The sequence below is a fragment of the Aulonocara sp. 'chitande type north' Nkhata Bay genome, linkage group LG15 (genome assembly GCF_057382095.1).
Source record: "Aulonocara sp. 'chitande type north' Nkhata Bay isolate Kocher_YH1m ecotype deep benthic linkage group LG15, A_spYH_male_GT1.1, whole genome shotgun sequence".
Classification (NCBI taxonomy): Eukaryota; Metazoa; Chordata; class Actinopteri; order Cichliformes; family Cichlidae; genus Aulonocara; species Aulonocara sp. 'chitande type north' Nkhata Bay.
Genome location: NC_141358.1, coordinates 33,882,277 through 33,903,638, shown reverse-complemented (window position 1 = coordinate 33,903,638; position 21,362 = coordinate 33,882,277). Strand labels below are relative to the sequence as shown.

At 44.1% G+C, this 21,362-nt stretch overlaps 1 protein-coding gene and 1 long non-coding RNA gene across 2 annotated transcripts; one reads left to right on the top strand and one right to left on the bottom strand.

Moving 5' to 3' along the window:
* Nucleotides 1–1,076: 1,076 nt before the first annotated feature.
* On the bottom strand, nucleotides 1,077–13,734 carry pcare2 (photoreceptor cilium actin regulator 2). Its single transcript, XM_086263007.1, is given in 3 exon segments — nucleotides 1,077–1,498; nucleotides 10,711–10,732; nucleotides 10,735–13,734. Coding segments are annotated over 3 exon segments (2,769 nt in total). The 5' UTR covers nucleotides 13,406–13,734; the 3' UTR covers nucleotides 1,077–1,422.
* A 4,008-nt stretch (nucleotides 13,735–17,742) lies between these two features.
* On the top strand, nucleotides 17,743–18,806 carry LOC147313453 (uncharacterized). The gene is made up of 2 exons (XR_015125108.1): nucleotides 17,743–18,035; nucleotides 18,117–18,806. It is a non-coding gene; the product is annotated as an uncharacterized LOC147313453 (long non-coding RNA).
* The last annotated feature ends 2,556 nt before the right edge of the window (nucleotides 18,807–21,362 follow it).

Genomic DNA, 21,362 nt, shown 5'->3' with positions numbered 1-21,362 from the left:
AAAGACAGAATGCAGCAGAAAAATCAGTGACACACAGCAACAACAGGCCTCTCCTCATCCCAGTGTGGAGTCCATGCAGCTCTGGCTGAGAACCCCCATACATGCAAAAGGTTTACTAGCGGTGTCTCACTGATCAGTGCCCCACCTGTTCCTGCAGTTTTTAGTTCATAGCAGACTTGAGCCTTGGAGGTTTCTGCCTTATTCCTGAACATCCTAACTAATTTCCTCTCATCTAACAGTTGGGGTATTCTTCCATACCTTGGCAACACGGTAACACATCAGAATAACTTGTACTTATGTGCAGTTGTTTGAACAGAAGATCTTGGAATCTTCAGTTGTTTCGGAATGGCTCCAGCAACCAAGCTTCCGAACTTGTGCCAATCTACTCTTCACATTGTTGAGAGGGATTTTTGCAGTAGAGTGGACAATAAAGCAGGGGCAAAGAGTAATGTAATACACATAGCAAGGGCCTCAGGTCAGACCCAAACCCAGGCTGCTGGGTCACTTGGTCAGCCCATGAGCCAAATTAGCAACTGACAAATCAAATTCCTAGATCTTCGTTGAGTTCCTTGGACTTTGCTGTTAATCTGAGTATTGGTTAGTCCAACTAATGTGGTCAGTTAAATCCTTTTAATGCTAACAAGAGCATCAGCTAATTTTAGACAATCATGATCACTAACTAGAAGTTATTAGGCGTTGAGCTTGTCATGTATGCATACATATATTTATGTATGTATCCATGCTATATGTATGATTTCGACCCTGTGTGGATTACAGAAGATCCAAAATAATTCCATTCATTCCAACCTGAAAAAAGAACAGTTTAAAGATATAATTTAAAGCCCCAAATTTCCATGACATTTATGCCCGTCATGGGTGAATGTAAACATCTGCCCACAACTGTATGTGTAGCTTGGTGTACACAGGCAAGTCATCTTGACATATTGCTCTTTATTTGCAAAACAGGATATCAGTCCTTTTCGACTTTCCCTTAAGATTTCTTTTTGAAAGATGAATTTGGTTTTGATTCTCCTATTTTATTTAGATATAGAAAACATCATTAAATCACCCAAACACAACATTGAATCCATTTATTTAAAAAAACAACAACAAATGAGTACATTTAATGATCATGTAAATTACATTATTTTGATATTGAACCCCAAAACAACTCCCTGATTGTGAGGGATTTAAAAGTATAGTTGTTTTAACAAAACACATATAATACATGTATCTTTAAAACTATTTGAGGTTTATCACTCAGGGTTCAGTATAAAGTAGAAAAATGCTTTAATCCTTAATTACATGTATTACTGCAGTCTTTAAAAAAAAAAAAAGTCTAACTGGAAAAGAGAAAAAAAAAAAAACCCCAGTCCTTGCTAATATACAACTTCTTTCATTATTCTCTTCCCGACTCATATTTTACTTTAGAAACCCTGGCCATTCACAGCTGGACTTTAGGGTGTCATCATCTCCTGTCATCGGAAGGCTTCCTAGCCTGCAAGAGAACAAGAAATAATGGGGGGTAAATTTAGTGCATGAGTAGATCATGTTGGGTTTGCTTGCTGGGGAGTTTACATAACTGGAGTAGGGCAGGAGGGTTAATCCAATGTGGATTAAGCTAGGTGTCTTTCCTAGAGGCAGGTTGGTACCATATATCTGAGCACAGGAGCTGTAGGTATGAATTAGACTTAAACTGTTTGAAAAAGATTATACTGCATGTGTCCAGAGTGACTAAATCCTCCATGTTAATCTATTCAGAAGTAAAACTCTACAAGCACAGTTCTGGATAAAGAAGGCTAAGACAAAGCAAATGCTGTAATGTATTTAAGTACATTTACTCAGTTTACGTTATCAAAAATTACAATTTAAATGAAGTTGTTTGATGTAATCCCTTTTTCTAGTTCTCAACTACATCTTGGGGTAGTACTCCTAGTTAGTTGCATGTGTGAATTATTACTATGGAAATCACTTGTTAACCAATAAATGATATATTCTTGATATATTCTGTTATATTCTTATAGATATATATATCTATATAAAAATGCTTAATGAGCACTACAGGAATGCTAAAAGTTAGATTATGTGCACGATGACAATATTTTAAATATCATTTGGCTGGTGCTCCTTAACAAAACTACTATCTTGTCAGATATCAAATTCTGATGATTTTTCAAAGATGAATCAGTCATTTTCCCTGAAATTAATTAGACTAGTGGGGCATTAATTAGACTGTATCAGGATAAAAATGTAACTTTTCAGTTCCTTGAAGTTGTATTAATTTAGGGGGGGGGGGTTCATAGACTTAGAAGACTTGATTCTTTTTGATATATCCTGCAGTTAATTTGTCATGCGAGGGGGACTACAAGATGGGGACTAAAACTATTGTTCCAGCTTTTAAGTGATAATACACTCCACATCTCTCATAAACAATAAAAAATTTGTTAAGGCCTCAGTCACATGGGCCTATACTGGATGGAGATGCCCTAGCATCCACTGGTTGTGAGGGCGAAAATGTTTCTTCCCCTACTGGTTGGCAAGTGGTTGCTGGCTGTTGCTGTTGAGATAGCTTACAAAATTGCTAGCAGATTTGGGCAATTCCCCACTGTTTATATTGAAGATAAAATTTGTCTGCAAACACTCACCGTTTACTCTTGAAATGAAGGACTTTGTTTCTTTACGACTGCAACCAACACCTCTCTGCTCTTGCTTTTGACGAAGGCGGTTGCATTTTTCTCCTCTCATCCTCTCCCTTAGCTTCCCTGCTTAGCCTCTTGTGTCCTTGTCTAGTCTCGTGTTTTTTGTATTACTTTTCCCTGGAACATTCTCTCACAGTCTGTTCTCTAAAACCTAAAAGAGGAATTATGGATTGGATCAACTGGTCCCTAAATGCAATTGACACCCCTTTCTCAATGAGAAGTTTGGGCTTGGGTGAGCCTGAGTGCTGAAGATATCTACCTATTTGGAACCATGGTAACAGGGTTCTTGCTGATCGGAGCTGGCTTGACCCTGACTTATCGAAGAATTAAGGAAGCAGAACCGGCTGTTCAAACCCCCACAAGGCTGCCCGCTGGGATTGAAACGATGGGAAGAGGCGTGAGTTTCTCAAAATGGGCTCATTGAGCGCAGCACGGACAAGATCTTGGAAAGGCTTACGGCTGCCGTGAATACTCAGAATAAGATCTCTGAGTGCAAACTGGATTACATCTTGGAAGGGCTCGCTCGGAATAACATCTCTGAGCGCAAATTGGATTACATCTTGGGGAAGCTCACTGTGGTCGTGAGTTCTCAGAATCGGCTCTTTGAGCACAAGAATGACAACATCACAGAGCGCAAGTTTGATAACATCATGGAGAAGCTCACGGCTCTCCAACGGGAGATTGAGAGACCAGTGTTGGACTGTTAGAACAGCTTTGAAATTCATCTGAGCTGTTAGCACTAAAGTTAAAAGTTAAAAGCACCATCACTTCATGCGGATACCTTTTCAGCGCCAGCTGCGGTCGCAAGGCTGGAGCCGAACAAAAACACCCTGATAACGACTGTGTTTAGTCTGTTCCAATGTCTCAGCTGAACTCTGGACACGCACGCACGCACACACATACATATACACATGCACACACTCATCCCCCCTCCCTTTCCAAACGCCTTCGATGCTTGTTCCCTTCTGGGAATTCACTGCAGGGAAACCTGCACGTGGCGAATAAAGCCTTGATTGATTGATTGATTGATTGATTGAAAAGGCGTAATTTTTACTTTGAAGGTTCTCTACTTCTGCTTTGTGTAGCACTTTTCAAAGTTTTATTAGGTCTTTGCAAGTAGTTTGTGTCATGGTCTCCGTGCCTGGCCGGTCGGCCCCACAAGGCTACAATTGCTGTTTCTGTTCTCTCCCTCTCTGCCTGGGCGGAGCTCACTGTGGGCTCCTGCCCTTGGCCCACACACACACCTGACAACACTCACCCATCATCACCGGGAGCACTATTTGAGGCTGGAACACAGATCCTCTCGTCGCTGGATGATTGTACCCCTAACGTTAGTGTTCTCACAGCTCTTGTGCTTCATATTCGTGATTTGTGATTAGTTGGTGACCTGCCTTCTCGTCTGCCTCAGATCTCCCCCCCCCCCCCCCCGGGACCTGCGACCTCCCTGCTGCGGGAACGTGTGTGAGTGTGAGCGAAGAAGACGTGAGCGAGTTACCCTGTGATTCCCCCGGAGTTTTGGATCCCTTCACTGTACATATATTGCACTGGCACTGTAAATAAACTACACCTTGGCGATACCTTACCGCTCTGCGTTTGAATCCCTGTACCAGATCGTGACAGAATCATCCAGCCACGGAAATGGATTCAGCAGATCCAGCGGTCTCGACTCCCACCCTCGCCACTTTGGCCGCGATGCTGGCACGCCACGAGCAGATGTTCATTCACCTTCGAGCAGAGCTCGCGAACCTCACACAGGCCGTGGCCCGGCTAACACCGCTACCGGCCGCTCCACTGGTCGCCGCTCCTCCGTCGGAGGCGCCAGCTCCAGCAGTAAGTGTCGCGCCACCTGCTCCCTCACCTGTTCACGTTGACAGATTCCTCCCCACTCCCAGGGCTTTCACGGGAGAGATTGATAAATGTGCTGGTTTCCTCACTCAGTGTGCCCTTCAGTTTCGCCAGCAACCGCAAGCCTTTTCTACTGATGGTGCGAAAATCGCTTATATCGTCCAGTTACTCCAGGACCGTGCTCTAACCTGGGCTCAAGCTGCGCTTCAGGCGGAGCCGGACATCACCTTTTCTGACTTTCTTACTAAGTTTAAAGGTGTGTTTGACAGGAAAGCCACAACTGCCACCGCCGGCCAGCGCTTGCTTGCGCTTAAACAAGGTAAACCCAGCATGGCTGATTTTTCTATTGACTTTTCTACCTTGGCTGAACAGGCGAAATGGGGGGAAGAGGCCCTTAAAAGTGCATTGCTCACTAATATTAATGAGGAAATAAAGAATGAACTAATGCTCCGTGAACTGCCTTCCTCCCTGGATGCGCTTCTGGTTTTGTGTATGCGGGTGGACGATCAGGTGCGCGCACATCGGAGCGCACGCGCGCGTTCGGGGCATGCCCTGCTGGACTTTTGTGGGACCCCTACTGCAGCCCATGGGTCGTGTGACGCCGACACCGGGGATGGGGAAGAGCCCATGCAGCTTGGGCGCTCACGGCTGTCGCCCGCGGAGCGCCAGCGCCGTCTTGCCTCCGGTGAGTGCGTTTATTGCAGCCGTAAAGGCCACTCTGTCTCCTCCTGCCCAACGCTGGCAAAAGGGCGCGCTCACCAGTGATCGTGAGGGTGCTGGTGGGCGATCTGTCGAGTGAAAGCCCTCTCCCCAGGCTTCTTTTGCCGGCTACTCTGCGTGTTCGGACTGTTTCTCATTCTCTCTCCGTTCTCATTGACTCTGGGGCTGAGCAGAACTTTATTGACACCTCACTCGCCGCCAAACTGAACATCGCCTTGGAGCCTCTGTCACGCCCCCTCCGCGTTCACGCACTGTCGGGCCAGCGCCTGCCTGACATCACTCATGTTTCTGAATTCCTTTCATTATCTCTCTCTGGCAATCACGCAGAAAGGATTTGTTTTTTTTCGTTTAAGGCTCCTCTCCCTCCGCTGGTTCTGGGTCACCCCTGGCTTGTCCTCCACAACCCGCATATCGACTGGGAGAAGGGTGCCGTACTAGGTTGGAGTGTGGCCTGCCATATGAACTGCCTCCGGGCTGCGGCTTCCCCCGTTTCGCTCCCACCCACGGCCTCGCCGTCGGACGCCCCGGACCTCTCGATGGTTCCGCGGGTTTATCATGATCTGCGGGATGTTTTTTGTAAGGATCGGGCGCGGTCCCTTCCCCCGCACCGCCCGTACGATTGTGCCGTCGATCTTCTTCCTGGAGCTCCGCTGCCGTCTAGCCGCCTGTACAGCCTCTCCCGGCCTGAGAGGGATGCTATGGAGCGTTACATCTCGGAGTCGCTGGCGGCAGGGTTGATTCGCCCCTCCTCTTCCCCTGTCGCGGCTGGGGTTTTTTTCGTGGATAAGAAGGATGGTTCGCTGCGGCCGTGTATTGACTTTCGGGGCCTTAATCAGATCACTGTTAAGAACAAATACCCTTTGCCGTTGCTTTCCTCCGCCTTTGAACTGCTTCAAGGCATGACCGTCTTTACCAAGCTGGATCTGCGCAACGCTTACCACCTGGTGCGCATCAGGGAGGGGGATGAGTGGAAGACCGCGTTCAATACGCATCGGGGCCACTTTGAGTATCTCGTGATGCCGTTTGGGCTGACTAACGCCCCCGCAGTGTTTCAGGCGATGGTTAATGATGTCCTTCGTGATTTTGTTAACCGTTGTGTATTTGTGTACTTGGATGACATCTTGATCTTTTCTAAGACACTCGAGGAGCACAAGGTCCATGTCCGGCAGGTCCTGCTACGCCTTCTGGAGAACCGGCTCTTTGTGAAGGGGGAGAAGTGCGATTTCCACGTGGCGTCAGTGAGTTTTCTGGGCCACATTATCGAGAAGGGGGACTTGCGGACTGATCCGGAGAAAGTGCGGGCTGTGGTGGAATGGCCTACTCCTCCTGATCGCCGCCAAGTGCAACGTTTTTTGGGATTCGCCAACTTTTACAGACGGTTCATTCGCGATTTCAGCAGAATCGCTCTCCCTCTCACTAAACTCACCTCTCCCAAAGTTCCCTTCCAGTGGGATTCTGCCGCTCAGCGAGCCTTCGCCCTGCTCAAGGACAGGTTCACCACTGCTCCCATACTCCGGCAACCGGACCTTACACGGCAGTTCGTTGTGGAGGTGGACGCGTCGGACTCCGGGGTTGGGGCAGTTCTGTCTCAACAGCTGGACGGTAAGCTGCACCCGTGTGCCTTTTATTCTCGCCGTCTCTCCCCAGCAGAGTGTAACTATGACATCGGGGACCGGGAGCTTCTGGCCGTCAAGCTGGCCCTGGAGGAGTGGAGACATTGGTTGGAGGGAGCGGCACAACCATTCATCGTCTGGACGGATCACAAGAATCTGGAGTACCTGCGCTCGGCTAGATGTCTCAATTCCCGGCAAGCCAGGTGGGCGCTGTTTTTTGCTCGTTTTGACTTCACTATCACCTACAGGCCAGGAACACAGAACGTAAAGCCAGACGCCCTGTCCAGGCAATTCTCCATCACTGGGGAGGACTCGGACCCTGAGCCTGTCCTCCCGGCCGCCTGCGTAATTGGAGCAATCTCCTGGGAGATCGAGGGGCTCATCCAAGAGGCGCAGGAGACCGAACCGGATCCTGGCACTGGTCCACCTGGTCGCCTCTTCGTTCCTTCAGCCGTCCGCTCTCAGGTTCTCCAGTGGGCTCACACCGCCCGCTTTTCATGCCATCCTGGGGTCCTCCGCACCTGCTCGTTCCTCCGACGTTACTTCTGGTGGCCTGCTATGGCTAGGGATGCCAAGGAGTACGTAGCGGCCTGTTCGACCTGCGCCCGAAATAAGCTTTCGAACCGCCCTCCACCGGGTCTTCTGCAGCCTCTCCCTACACCAGCCCGACCGTGGTCCCATGTTTCTTTGGACTTTGTCACGGGGCTGCCGCCCTCCGCTGGTAACACCGCCATACTTACCATTATCGATCGTTTCTCCAAAGCTGCACACTTCGTCGCCCTCCCGAAGCTCCCCTCTGCCTTGGAGACGGCCCGGCTCCTCACCTCCCATGTGTTCCGTCTTCACGGGATCCCCGAGGACATCGTCTCGGATAGAGGGCCGCAATTCACGTCCCGTGTTTGGAGGGAGTTCTGCTCCGCACTGGGGGCCAAGGTCAGTATGTCTTCCGGTTTCCATCCACAGAGTAACGGGCAATCGGAGCGGGCCAACCAGGAGCTGGAAGCTGCCCTCCGCTGTGTCGCTTCGCACAACCAATCGACCTGGAGTGAACAGCTTCCATGGATTGAATACGCCCACAACAGCCACACGTCCTCCGCCACGGGCAAGTCTCCCTTCGAAGCGTCCCTGGGCTATCAACCGCCTTTGCTCCCGGCCATCGAAGGTGAGCACTCCGTTCCTTCTGTACAGGCTCACCTCCGCGGGTGCCGTCGTGCCTGGCGGGCGACTCGGGCTGCCCTACTCCGTACTAAGGAGCGGAACAAGACCCTCGCTGACCGTCGCCGGACACCGGCCCCCGTGTACACCATCGGTCAACAGGTATGGCTGGCTACCCGTTTTGTGCCGCTACGGACTGAGTCAAAGAAGCTGTCTCCTCAGTTTATTGGCCCTTTTCCCGTGGAAGCCGTTGTGAACCCTGTCTGTCCGCCTCAAGCTGCCGCGCAACATGCGCATTCACAATGTCTTCCATGTGTCTCAGGTCAAGCCGGTGCTCTCCAGCCCGTTGTGCCCTCCCTCCAGGGCCCCGCCGCCCCCCCGGCTCGTGGATGGTCAGCTGGTCTACAATATCACCCGCATCATGGACTCCCGGCGCCGGGGTCGGGGTTTTCAGTACCTGGTTGACTGGGAGGGCTACGGGATAGAGGAACGCTCCTGGGTGCCTCGAGCTGCTGTCCTGGATGGGGCCATGCTCCGGGACTTCCACCGCAGGCATCCAGGTAAGCCTGGTGGGTCACCGGGAGGCTCCCGTTGAGGGGGGGGTACTGTCATGGTCTCCGTGCCTGCCCGGTCGGCCCCACAAGGCTACAATTGCTGTTTCTGTTCTCTCCCTCTCTGCCTGGGCGGAGCTCACTGTGGGCTCCTGCCCTTGGCCCACACACACACCTGACAACACTCACCCATCATCACCGGGAGCACTATTTGAGGCTGGAACACAGATCCTCTCATCGCTGGATGATTGTACCCCTAACGTTAGTGTTCTCACAGCTCTTGTGCTTCATATTCGTGATTTGTGATTAGTTGGTGACCTGCCTTCTCGTCTGCCTCAGATCTCCCCCCCCCCCGGGACCTGCGACCTCCCTGCTGCGGGAACGTGTGTGAGTGTGAGCGAAGAAGACGTGAGCGAGTTACCCTGTGATTCCCCCGGAGTTTTGGATCCCTTCACTGTACATATATTGCACTGGCACTGTAAATAAACTACACCTTGGAGATACCTTACCGCTCTGCGTTTGAATCCCTGTACCAGATCGTGACAGTTTGTGTGTTTGCAGACAAGTTTATGTCTTCTATGCAAGCTATAGGTAACCCCAGCAACCTGCTAGAAATCAAAACACTCGCATGTAGGTTTTCAGTGCAGTACTGCATACCTCTTTGCAACCAGTTTTAATCGCCAGTGACTGCCAGTAACCTGGCAGCAACCATTCACCAACCAGCTGTGGAATATACACTTTTCCTTAGTGGCCACATGGTTGCTCACTGTTCTCTAGGCAAATGTGTGACTGGTGCCTAAATAAGAGTGCATAGCAAAGTGTTCATAGCAGTATTATTTTCAACTAAGAAACTCATAGAGTAACCAGTTGCACCACCAACTGTGTAGACAATTGGTGCATAATTGCTAAGAATGTGGGGAATTTGCCTGCTTTCACTATTGCTTCTCTTTCAACATGCAGTAGCTTTGCAGTTCACCTTTCATGGCAACCGAGTATGGTACTGCTGGAGTATGCTGGTTTCCAGAAATTGTGAGACATCAAGACTCAAGAGTATGACACAAAGACAGAAAAATCAGTTGCATATCAGATCTGGAAATTCAGATTGCCAGATATGCTGATATCATTCAGAGAAAAGTAAGACAGCTGTTTGAGTCAAAAACCATCTGGGTAGATTCAAAGCAAACAGTCACCAAATGTCAAACTAATCTGTTTGTTTTCAATATATGCTATTAAAAAAGTCAAGGGAAGACTTTTAACAACAAATGTTAACTTTATTTTTGATTTGATTTTGAACCCAGGTCTCAAAGGGGTGATGATTTTGGTTTCAATTAACCGCTGTAACATTATTTTGTTCTCAGCAAATTACAGTGTATGTCAGTCAAAATTTTCAGTTTGAATGTTTCATCCATTAGGCTATGATGTGTAATTTAAGTGTTGAGTAGTTTACATTTTTTAATATGATCACAAAATTGACTCAGAAGTGACATAAAGATTTGGTGAGCTACTTTTAAACAATTTGAAATGCACATTTTTAAAAATATGTAATCACATATTTCATCTTGTTGGATTGTAGTGTTATTTTATGCCATGTTATACCCCGAATTGAAGATTGTGAATTATTATGTAGTTTAGTTTGCATTATTCTCCTGAATTAGAAGAAGCTGATAACTATTGCATTAGTTAAACTGATTTGCATTACATTAAACTGCTGGCTTGTTGTGAATGAAGGATATTGCTTTATGATGCATTATACTGCTGAGTTATAAGAAATACTGTTCACAGAGAGTTATTGTCTTATTTGTCTGATTAGAAGAGAACAGAATATGCTGGAGTTTTCTGCCCCATCGCAGCAAGAGCAGATAAGCAGGGAGCCAAGGTCGTAGCTTAGGCGCTGTGTGAGAGAAAGCATGTAAATGTTTAGGCTTTTTATGATAAGGTGAAGGCACCAGAGGCTATAAGAGTTTGAGCAATGCTCCACCATTTTGAGATCTGAGGCTGTCTGCATACAGTGTCCATCTCCCACGCGTGTGTTCATTAAAATCATCGTTTGACTCAACCCGACCGGACCAGTGTTGTGACCGGACCATCCCCAATTTTGAACTCGTAACAATCTTTTGTAATATTTACCTGTATTTTGTGGCAATAGGTTACTCCTTTTCTCCTGCATAGAGGCCAAACTGGCATCCTTTAGAAACTCTGAATGAAGAGTCCCACTAGGCCTATGGTCTGATTGGGTGCGACGAGTAGAGGTGTCTGTTGCTCTGGTCAGTAGTCTTCCTCGGGAGACCTCTCCCCCTTGTCTGGGAAGCGCAGACCTTTCAGGGGGCAAACAGGTCTTCAAGTTTTGAAACTCATTTTGACAGAAAACAGAGCGTGCGTCGCGAAAGGATACAGATGGAATGATTTCTTCTGTCTTGTTATCTATACAGCGTGTCACTGTTCTGGGAGAACTAGGACGAGATGAGTGCCTAGATGTAGACTGAGGTCTAATTACAGGGGGACTTGGAAATCTTTTGCATGTACTAGGACAAGATGGTGGAAGGCGGACTCTAGATACAGGTGGTGCTATCACAGTCAGACTGCAAGAGGATAATTCACCCTCATAAAATTCATTGCTGTTATATTTCCGATCTATTGTGAGTTGAAGAGGAGAAGTTGCCCTGATGCCTGGTTCAACAAGATTTCTCTTATCAGAAGATTCTGCTGCATCACGCAGGTGAATAATCTTACATGCCTTTTGGTAGAGATTATTCTTAATTTCCAGGTTCAGATCTGTTTCTGATTGCAGCTGATCTGCATCCTGAGTGCCCGTAACACCATCCTGTGTAACAGGATGGGCAGGAGAGATAGCAATCGACCTTGGCCTCATACATGCTCGGTTTGGTAACACTTCTACATTGTGGATAGATGCCTTCAGGCGATGGAAGATTCCAATCTTGGGGTTTATCACTTGAGAACTAAAAGGTTTCTGCAAACCCACTTCAGTTCCTGCTAGGACCTGAGTACTCTGAAAGGAATTGTCCATCAGAACTTCTGGGGGGGGCGGTGGTAGGTTGTCCATATCCAGCTCGTCCTTGCTATCAGGCCAGCTGTTGTTGTTGTTGCCACTGTTGACTGAACTTTCCTTGTCATTTACTGCGTCAGATAACTGAAGTAAGCCACTTTTCCTGGGCATCCTGTTATGAGGTGGAATATTAGTGAGACTCTGCTCAGGTCTCCCATCAGCTACTTTGCTAAAGGTATGAATTAACCTTCTGACAGAGTGGCGTTTTGGTGGTTGGTTTGCTAAGATTGTTACAGAACAATTTGTCTTATTTGGTCTCACAACGCCTTTGTGTGAACCTGACAATCCATTTAATGAATGCCGTCTTACTTCAGCTCTATCCAGCTTGCAATGAGGTCTTGGTAATTCCTTGTTTCCTTGTATTTCAGCCATCATTTTTATTCTATCATCCAAGACCCACTGGCTGTTTTGTAATTCTGTCATTCCACACGTAGTTAATGAAAGGTGTTCAGGCTTTGCAATAACAGGATCAATCAGCGGTTGTTTGACTGTTGCCTGCTGATCTCGATTGTAATTTGTGAACATATAATGAATGGCCTGACTGGGATCAGGTGGGGAAGAGTTTGACCTCTTCCTTCCTCGTGTATCACTTTCCTCCTCTTCATTCTCTTTATCATCGTCATCATAATCATCCTCATCCTCATCCTCATCTTCATTATGGTCTCCAAGGTTGGTCGAATTACTGGGGAGACTATCAAATGTACTCCGAATGTTGACTCCAGACCCCCAACTTTCAGATCCAGCACTTCCACGATGCCGGCGATGCCTTTCAGAACCCGTCAGACTCTCATTTTCTCCTCCGATACCACTATCCTCACTATGCAGTGTTGAATCTTCTGAGTTGAACTTCCTCATGGCTGCCCTTTCTACTTGTGCGATCACTTGAAAAAGCCTCTTCTCTGCCGTCTGCTTCGTCTGCAGCTTCTTATTTAGCAGTTTATAGACAGAAGAAAAATATTCCACTGCCTCCTCAAGTGTAGTGTCACCTAGTGCCTGGACTGATCCTCCCACTAACTTCATCTTTTCAGTTGACTGTTGGAGTAGTTGCTGTAAAAGATCTGGAGGTGGATCGGTTTGACATGTTGTATTCATTCTAGGGTTAGCTGAGCAAATCATCCCAGAAGGTAAGGTCATGTATTCACCATGCTCCTTCAACATCAGCTCCCCCTCATCAGCCATATCCTCTAGTGCTTGGTTGATCTCCTCAAAGCGCAATACTAAAGCAGACATCATGGGCTGGAGGGACAGCTGTGTCTGGGCAGCCTGATCTAGTAGACCCAAAAGAGTTTCATATTTGGAAATGTTTGGGTTCAGAAAGTTATAGGCTGCCTGGTGAGCTCTCAGCATGTGAGGTGGGAAGTCCACCTTTGTCTGTACATGACAGAACTTCCTGTGATTCTCAAAAGACCTTTTCTTGCCTTTACTTCTTTTTTGCTTTGCTGTCTTTTTAATTCCTTTGGTTTGTTCCACATCGGTGATTATTTCTTGGGGCATCTTGTTTACTTCTGTTTCATCAGTGTCCTGCAGATTTGGTACAGTCTTTGCATCAGCGACCAATGGAAATAATTCAGTCTCTTCGCTATGAAATCCTTCATTCGGAAGTGGAAGTTCATTTTCGGTCACTTCGGTTTTCAAACATGTATTCTCAACTTCTACAGGTCTACAATTATTAACATCCTGTGGTACTTCACCCAGAGAAGCTTTTGGAGATCCTTCTGGCTTTGAAAATAACTTTCCTTTAGATGGAGAACAGCCCATTGTTGCATTCAAAGTGATTTAAGGATTCAAGGAAAAACAAGTCAGGCCAGGAAATAAAATTGTAAATCCAGGAGTCTGGCGGTCTTGAAGGCAAAGTTATCTGGAGTCCTTCAGCTTCGACTTTTGTTGTCTGTCCAGTATGTGCTAGATAACTTCTAGTTCCTCAGTCATTTCAGGCATTCTCTCCAAATTTATGCTCAAACAGTGCAGCAAAGATACCTATAACCTGTTGATGAGGTGGCTACTAACGTGGTATGCATAAGACCGTTTGGGAATACGGATTGGTTCTGCCCTCTCTCTCCCTTAGCCAGCTTGCACAGATGGCTGTGTTAAGTGCATCAATAAAAACACACAGGCCTGTTCACACGTACACACTCGGGCATTTCCATTTAAGACTTTAAGCTCATCAGATTAACCAGAGACAAACTTGTCAGGTGGTGTTTTTAGCCGCACCCACTGGCAAGGTTTGCATGCAAAAGCTCTGTTTACCTGAGACCTTCAATGTCAGGCCACAGGACATTTTAGCAATAGTTGTAGGAAAAAAATTAGATTTAAATGGTTTGCAATACAATGACTTACAAAAATCTATGAAACCACATTCTCCGAGTTCATCGTATCTTGAAAAGGTTATATTTATGTATCTTCAAGTATCCTTGTATAGGTTTTTAGGTTGTTTACTGATATTTTGCAGTGTAAGTTCACTTAATACTCAAATGTTTGGTACACAAAAAAGTTTAGCTTTACCCTTCTAAAGCAATCACAATGAATATAAAGTAACAGTCAAACTGTTCATCTTTTTTTAATTATTCCAAGCTGGCAACACATGTGCCAAGTGTAAATACATTTAGGACATAAAGAACATGTCAATCCCTTTGTGAAACAACTCTGTGGGACTACGACATTAAAAGACTAGGTTTTGGAAAGCATATTTAGAAGAGTGAGGAGTGGCATTATGTATATCTCCATGTAAACTAGATCCTTGTCCCATCTTGAGTTGGATGGCAAGCTTTTTTGTGTGAGGCTCAGGACCGTTATAGTACATTACAATCACCCATCTTCCCTTCTATTATAAGCATAAGGTGTGTGTTGTGCTAGCTAAGTAGACTAGGCTATTTGTAAGAGTTGGATTGCAAGTGTAATCTTCTTGCTCCCTCCATCTAGAAGCTTCAGGAGGTCACTAGTCCCATCTTGAACATCACCTGTACTTTCAGTTTGGAACAATTTTTTAACAGGAGATTTTGACTGGATGTTTAAACAACCGTCTTTCAAAATCTTTGTGTTTTCTTTTAAAAGGTTTTCAGTCTCTGAGTAATGCTGCATAGAAAATAATTAAAAATATAAAAGGGGAAGGGGGCTATTCATGTAGCTTCAAATCACAAATGAAAACCAAGTTAACAAAGCAAAGATTTCACTAGATCTGATTGAATTAGTTTGAATCTTTTTGGGGGTTTACAATCAATCCATTTATGACTTTTATGTAATGTGCGGGCCTTTTTTGCATAGTTGGTTGATATTCTTTCTCTATTAAATTATGATAAATATTAAGAAATTGTTCATTTTTTTGTATGTGAGCAAATTTATAAATTCATCAGGGGACCAAAGAATTATTTCTCCCACTGTATATTGTATGTAAACTTTATAACTAAAGCAAAACCATTACAGTAGTGAGAGCAGACAATAGTTGCCTCTTGATCAAGCATCAAGGATCATTATTATTGTGATTATTATTCCTCTCTAATCTCTCATGCATACTTTTTAAATATATAGTTCATTAAGAACTGGATTCCCAGACAGGGGTAAGACCAGAAGCACAGAATATCATAAAACCTGAGCCCAGCTCTAATCCCTGACTCACATCCAGGTGTACCACACTAACACGAACCAGGCAAGCTGCTGGTCATTAGAGCAGATGGAGCTTAAGCTGTTGGAGGTAAGTTGTTTGCCATCTCTTTCTTTGGTTTATTAAAGACGTCAGAGCCAGTACATAAAACTCCATCTCAATTCCCTCCATTTAAGCTCAGGTCCTCTACCACGGACAGCAAAACACCGAACCAGCTTGTCAGGAGTGCTCGCTCTGTGGTGGGTTTTTTCTCGGAGGATGTTGGCCAAATACACATACGTCTTAGGGAATCCCTCTCACACTCTGCATGACACATTAGTATTTAGTATTTAGTATTTATTTATTTATTGTCATTGTCAAGAACAATGAAATTGCGTTTGGGGCTTCCATACAACCCAAAAAAAAGAAGAAAATAATAAATACCCCTTAAAACCCAAGTGTACATATTTAACCCAGTGTGACTCCAATGCAATAAGACAATCCTTAGCAATATATATATACATACATATATATGTATGTATATATACATACGTACATACATATGTACGTATGTATGTATGTATACATACGTACAGTACGTATATATACGTACAGTACGTACGTATGTATGTATACGTACGTACGTATACGTATGTATGTATATATATGCCTCAGATCCACTAGCCCTTAGATCCACTAGCTATGTATGTATGTATGTATGTACAATATTCAAGCAATGTCTTTACCCTGTGCAGTGTGTGGACGCTGTGCACGCAATCACCTCATTCACTGTAGTAAACATGCACCGCTACATAACATGATTGAAGATACTGCCATAGCTCTCTGCAGCTGTAACACTTTCACTGTTTGCAAATCATTTCATATTTTGATAGTTATGAAAAAAGCATATGTTTATAGGTCATGCCAGGTGGTTGCTTTGGTGGTTGCTGTGGACTAGGGTGGACGGTGCGTTCGATTCCTGTTTCAAAGTGGCGACAGTCTGCTGTAACTCGAATTCAAACTCCACTTTGGTCTTTAAGAAAAGGCCTTTCATAGCTGTTTATGACACACACACACACACAAAGCACTTTGCCTAACCATGACAGGATGCAACTTTACCTTTGAAGTGTCTGATATAAAATAGAAAAATGAAGCAACCAGAGGTTTAATGATGAAGACTCTGGGGGTCTGTAGTTTACGTTTTACAATCCTGAATGACTCTTTGCACATTCATATAATTCATTTACCGGTAGACTGTTACTGTTTAATTTTTTTTTACCTTGTTATGTCATGAATAAGGTTTACCTGCTGAAGGTTTGATTGATCAGTTGGACAATACAGTCAAAGACAGAGTTTCAATTTGCTAGAATCCTAGTTGGATTTTTGTTTTCATTCATATTTCTGAACCAAATATTGAATACGACTCTGACAGACTGGATACCTGCCCACAGTGTACACTACCTTTTATTCAAGGATCCCAGGACAGAGCCCTGTAGCTCGGATCACAGTTTCAATTATAAAAGAAAAGGAAACAGGCAAAAAGCAAAATAGAAAAAAATAACATTGTGAGGTCATTTCTTATAAACTGACAACCCCCCCCCCCATTCCAAAAGAAAAACAAAGAAACAACTTGTCGTTCTCTCACAGCAAAGGATCAGGCTCACAGCTTGGGCCAATAATGTATGTTAGATAAGGTGAGATGAGATGAGATAAGACTTTATTGATCCCAAAATGGGGAAATTTTTGTGTCACCTCAGCTCACAGATATCAGAAGGAAATACAAAAATACAAATAAAGTACAATCAATGAAAAAAGGTAAGATAATACACTATATACAGTTGTAGCATACACAGTATGTGATTATGGATATGGTTGGAAATATGGAAGACATAAACTATATAGCTTGATATAGCTATTGTACCACTACTATTCCTATTTATAGACATGTACACACACACGTACACACTAAATATACATATGTATACATATACATACATATATACCTGTACATGTCCATACACATGGAAGGTCTATTATGCATGAAGTGGTGACCGTGGATGTTCACAGTGTCCAGTGACTTATGACATCGTGATTGAGAAGATTGTCAGTTGCTCAGTATGCTAAGGTCACCATGTCTATTTGGGTATAATTAATATCCAAAAAGCACTAAAAGTTATACCAGAATTTGACTAACAGAATTATTAACTGCATGTTTTTCCTCCAATTTTCTCACATAATTTGAAAAATTAGACTTTGTAAATAAGTGAAAATTTCATATTGTTGCAGTCCTAATAGCTCCTGCTTTGAAACATTGAACTTTAAAATTTACCTCATGAAAGATAATCATTCACAGTGGCACACTTTCAGTATAATTCTGACTTTAATATCACTGTTTTAATCTGAATCTTTCTCAAATATGCTGTGAATAAATACTGTTGCAACTCACTGTGGGAAAGCTGTGTTATTAAAATGAATCTGTCACATGTGAGGACGAGGACACAAACGGAGGACACGCAGATGCTGTCACGGTCGGACGGTCCTCCCTGGACGACCTGCTTTTTGTGTGGTTTGTGTGGTTTTTTTTTCTCTCCGCTTTCTCTTCGTCCTCCGCTGGCGGCTATATTTTGAAAGTCCACACTTCCGGGAGACTGAGCGCGTAATGGCCTCTGACCCGGAAGCACCTCCGCTCGGCAGCCGACACACCTGTGCCTAATCGTCCGTCCAGTTGACGCTAATTATCCTACAGTTGAAGCTGAGGTATTTAAGGGTGTGTCCAGACGGCAGTCGACGCTGGATTGTACTCTAAGCCTGGTAGTACTGGATGCTCTGTGTTAAGGGCAGTTAGCTGACTAGGGAGCTTTCTCACCTGTGTTTGTCGCTCGCTTTTCCTAGGAGCTGGAGGACGGAGTGGATGGTCGGGAGAAGAGAAGCTCAGTTTGGATAATCACTTTGGAAACCGAACTGCACGGTCACCGGGAGTAAGGAGGAGAACGCTAACGGGGACTTTGTGCACTACTGTTTTTTCATATTGGAACTGTCATTTGTGAGCAATGTAAATAAACCGCACTGTCTGCATTCTGCGCCTGGGCCCTTTTCTCCCACACGCCCCGACAGATTCAAAGTCAAAAATCCAAACCTTTAGTCAAAAACAGGCAGTGGTTACGAACAGAAGCAGCCCATCAACAGTCTTCAGGGCTTAATTATTATTATTATTATTATTATTGTCAAAGTTGGATGTTAATTTTGTCCTTTAAAAATGTTCCTGTACTATAATTTAAGGCTAAAATGGCTCAGACAGTCTCATTCTTAGAGTATCTCCTCTGAAAGTGGAGACGGGTTCATCCACTGATCCAAATCACTTTACCTGGATGTTTTCTTTGCAGCTGGATGATGACTCCTCTCTCCCTGACTCCAGTTCCAGCTTTGCAGACCAGTTGGCCTCTGAGGTCACAGTGATCATCTGTAGCAGGAAATGTGAAATTTAAATCAGTTTCTTCCCTTTTTTTTTCCATGTTTAGAAAAAAATACTCCTAAAATAACCAAGCAAGTAAATATTAATAAAGACTTACACACTTCATGAGACGACAGTGAACACATCTCCCTTTATTCCGTTTCTCCATTCCTGCTCAGAACATCAGGTAACAAATATCACAGTAAATCACAGTAAAATATAAAGCACATACTATGTACAACATGTGCCTGTATAAAGAACATTGAATTTTAAACCATCCGTTACTGTTTCTTCTTTAGCTTGGATGGTTCATCTGCTGCCTCTGATAAGATATCAGATCAGAACGATAATTTTCTGTACTCTGCAGTCTATTTACACCTACAGGCCAGTGGACATTCTTTCAGTGATAAGGATGTACACATCCTGGACAGGGAGGAACACTGGTTTGAGCGGGGAGTGAAGGAGGCTATTTACATGAAAAGGGAAAAACTTTCTCTGAATCGAGGAGGGGGGCTAAGGGTACATCTTTCACCATCTTACAATGCTGTGATTGCAGCCATTCCTCAACTCATGGTACTCATGGCCATTGATCAGTGGTCTTTGATTAGTGGTTGTTGATCAATGGTCACGACAATATGCAAGAAACCAACCTCCTATTGTTCGCCAGTGGTGCTAGTTTTAGTCATTGTGCAAATGTACTCTTTAAGTGGTTGGGGAAACCTGCAGTCACTCATCACTTGGATGAGCGACGAGCAGAATCAACGTTTTGGGACTTGTTTGATTTCTTACCACTTCACTGAAAAACAGGTTCAAAGAGTTGAACTAGAAGGCTATGCCTTCCAAATGTTGCAAAACCATCTTATTTATATGTTCTAGCTACCACACTAAGTGACAATACATAAAATATGACCAGTTATTTTAGAAATGTGTACATAAACGAAATAATGTGGTTTCTTGTCAAAAAATGTTTTAGTGTTGTAAATCTGATTTTACCTTTAGAGCATTGTATTAGGGGTTTTATTTCCCTGGAAGGATAAAAAGACTAAGCTTACAATAAATGTATTTATTTTTGTTAAAATAAGTTAAGTGCCTGGCTGGCTCGTGACCTGGCCCCGGATAAATGGAAGAAGATGGATGGATAAAATAAGATAAATTAGGATTGCACCACCTCCACTGGTTTAAAATAAGAACAACCCTAAATTGCCATCATCGTAAAATGTATTTGCCATTAAGTAAGTATTTGGCTTACAGGGGAACTCTGTACGCATTCATCAGTCTAGCCACTCAAAAACAGTAAAAAAGTAACTCCTGGCAATGTTTCTATAAGGTGTTTTTGTGTAATGCTAACTTAACCTTGAGCTATATTCATGTAATACAATTCTATTAGTGCACAAGAAGCATGTGCCCTACTTCTGCAATGCTTTGCCTGCATGTGAGCTTGTGTTACACATCATGTATGTAGGTGCACTCCAGGTAGTAAGCCAGTTGTATTTACCTGCTTAATTTCATGGATGACAGCAATGATCTGTGTGCTGCATAACTGAGGCAAACAAAGAAGAAAGAGTTTTTGTTGTTGTTTTAATAAAGGATGCTCAGGACGGCAGTAAAGAAAGCATCAGAATAACAAGATGAAATAACACTTGTACATGTAAGAAAGTGTGCATATGTATTCAAAAGGTAGCAAATCAATACTTCCTCTTTGTTTTTCACAAGAATAAAATAGCTCTGTTTTCTTTTTCTATGTAAAGTTGCATTACATTTTCTGAAATTTCACCTTCACTCCATCCTAATACACTCAAATAAAATCAGATGTCATTAGTTAGCTCAGTAAATTAAACAGCAACCACTATTGTGTCACCTGTTGAGGATCCACCCTCACAGATGTGTGACAAAAAATGAGAATTGGCAACTGTAATTTCATAGACCAACCATGTAACAAGTTGGCAACACATACTGTATGTGTAAGTTGGCTGGATAAGGTCAATAAAAATATTTTACTACATTATCATTTAACATATTCTCAGACCTAAATGTATCATGACTGAGGACATGTATTGGGTCTGTAAGGTAGGGGGTGCCAGACTAAGCAGCTAAGGAGATAGACCGCGTTGTCTACTAATGACAAAATTGGTGGTTGGATCCCTGGATCCTCCAGTCTGCATGTTGAAATATCCTTGGCAAGACACTGAACCCCTAGGTGCCCGTGACTCATCCATCAGAGCGAGTGCGTGTGCATTAATGTAAAATGAAGTGCTTAAAAGCATAGAGTAAGAGTGCTGTGTGAAAGGCTGCATGAGGCTTGTAGTCAAAGTTGCTTGACTAGAATAGACTTCTTCGTCTGACTGCATGTGGTGTCCATGAACCTTACTATTTATCTGGTTTCACACATAATATTTAAACAAATTCATGAAAAAATAGCAATTTGAGTTTAAGTAATTAATTATTGATGTTTATGAGTTAAAGTGACAGACTAGTGACCTGTTGCAGGTCTGCCCTGCTACTTGTCACAGATCAATTAGACCTCAAATTGGGTCTTCTTTCTCCGCAGCCAATTAGCACCAGTCCCACCCACACAGTGTCTTACTGTGATTTCACCACAGTACTGCCAGCTAACCCGTTTATCCTGTACAAAACTACAGAGCATTTTCATGCAACATTTCAATAACACAAAATTAGTATACTTTGTT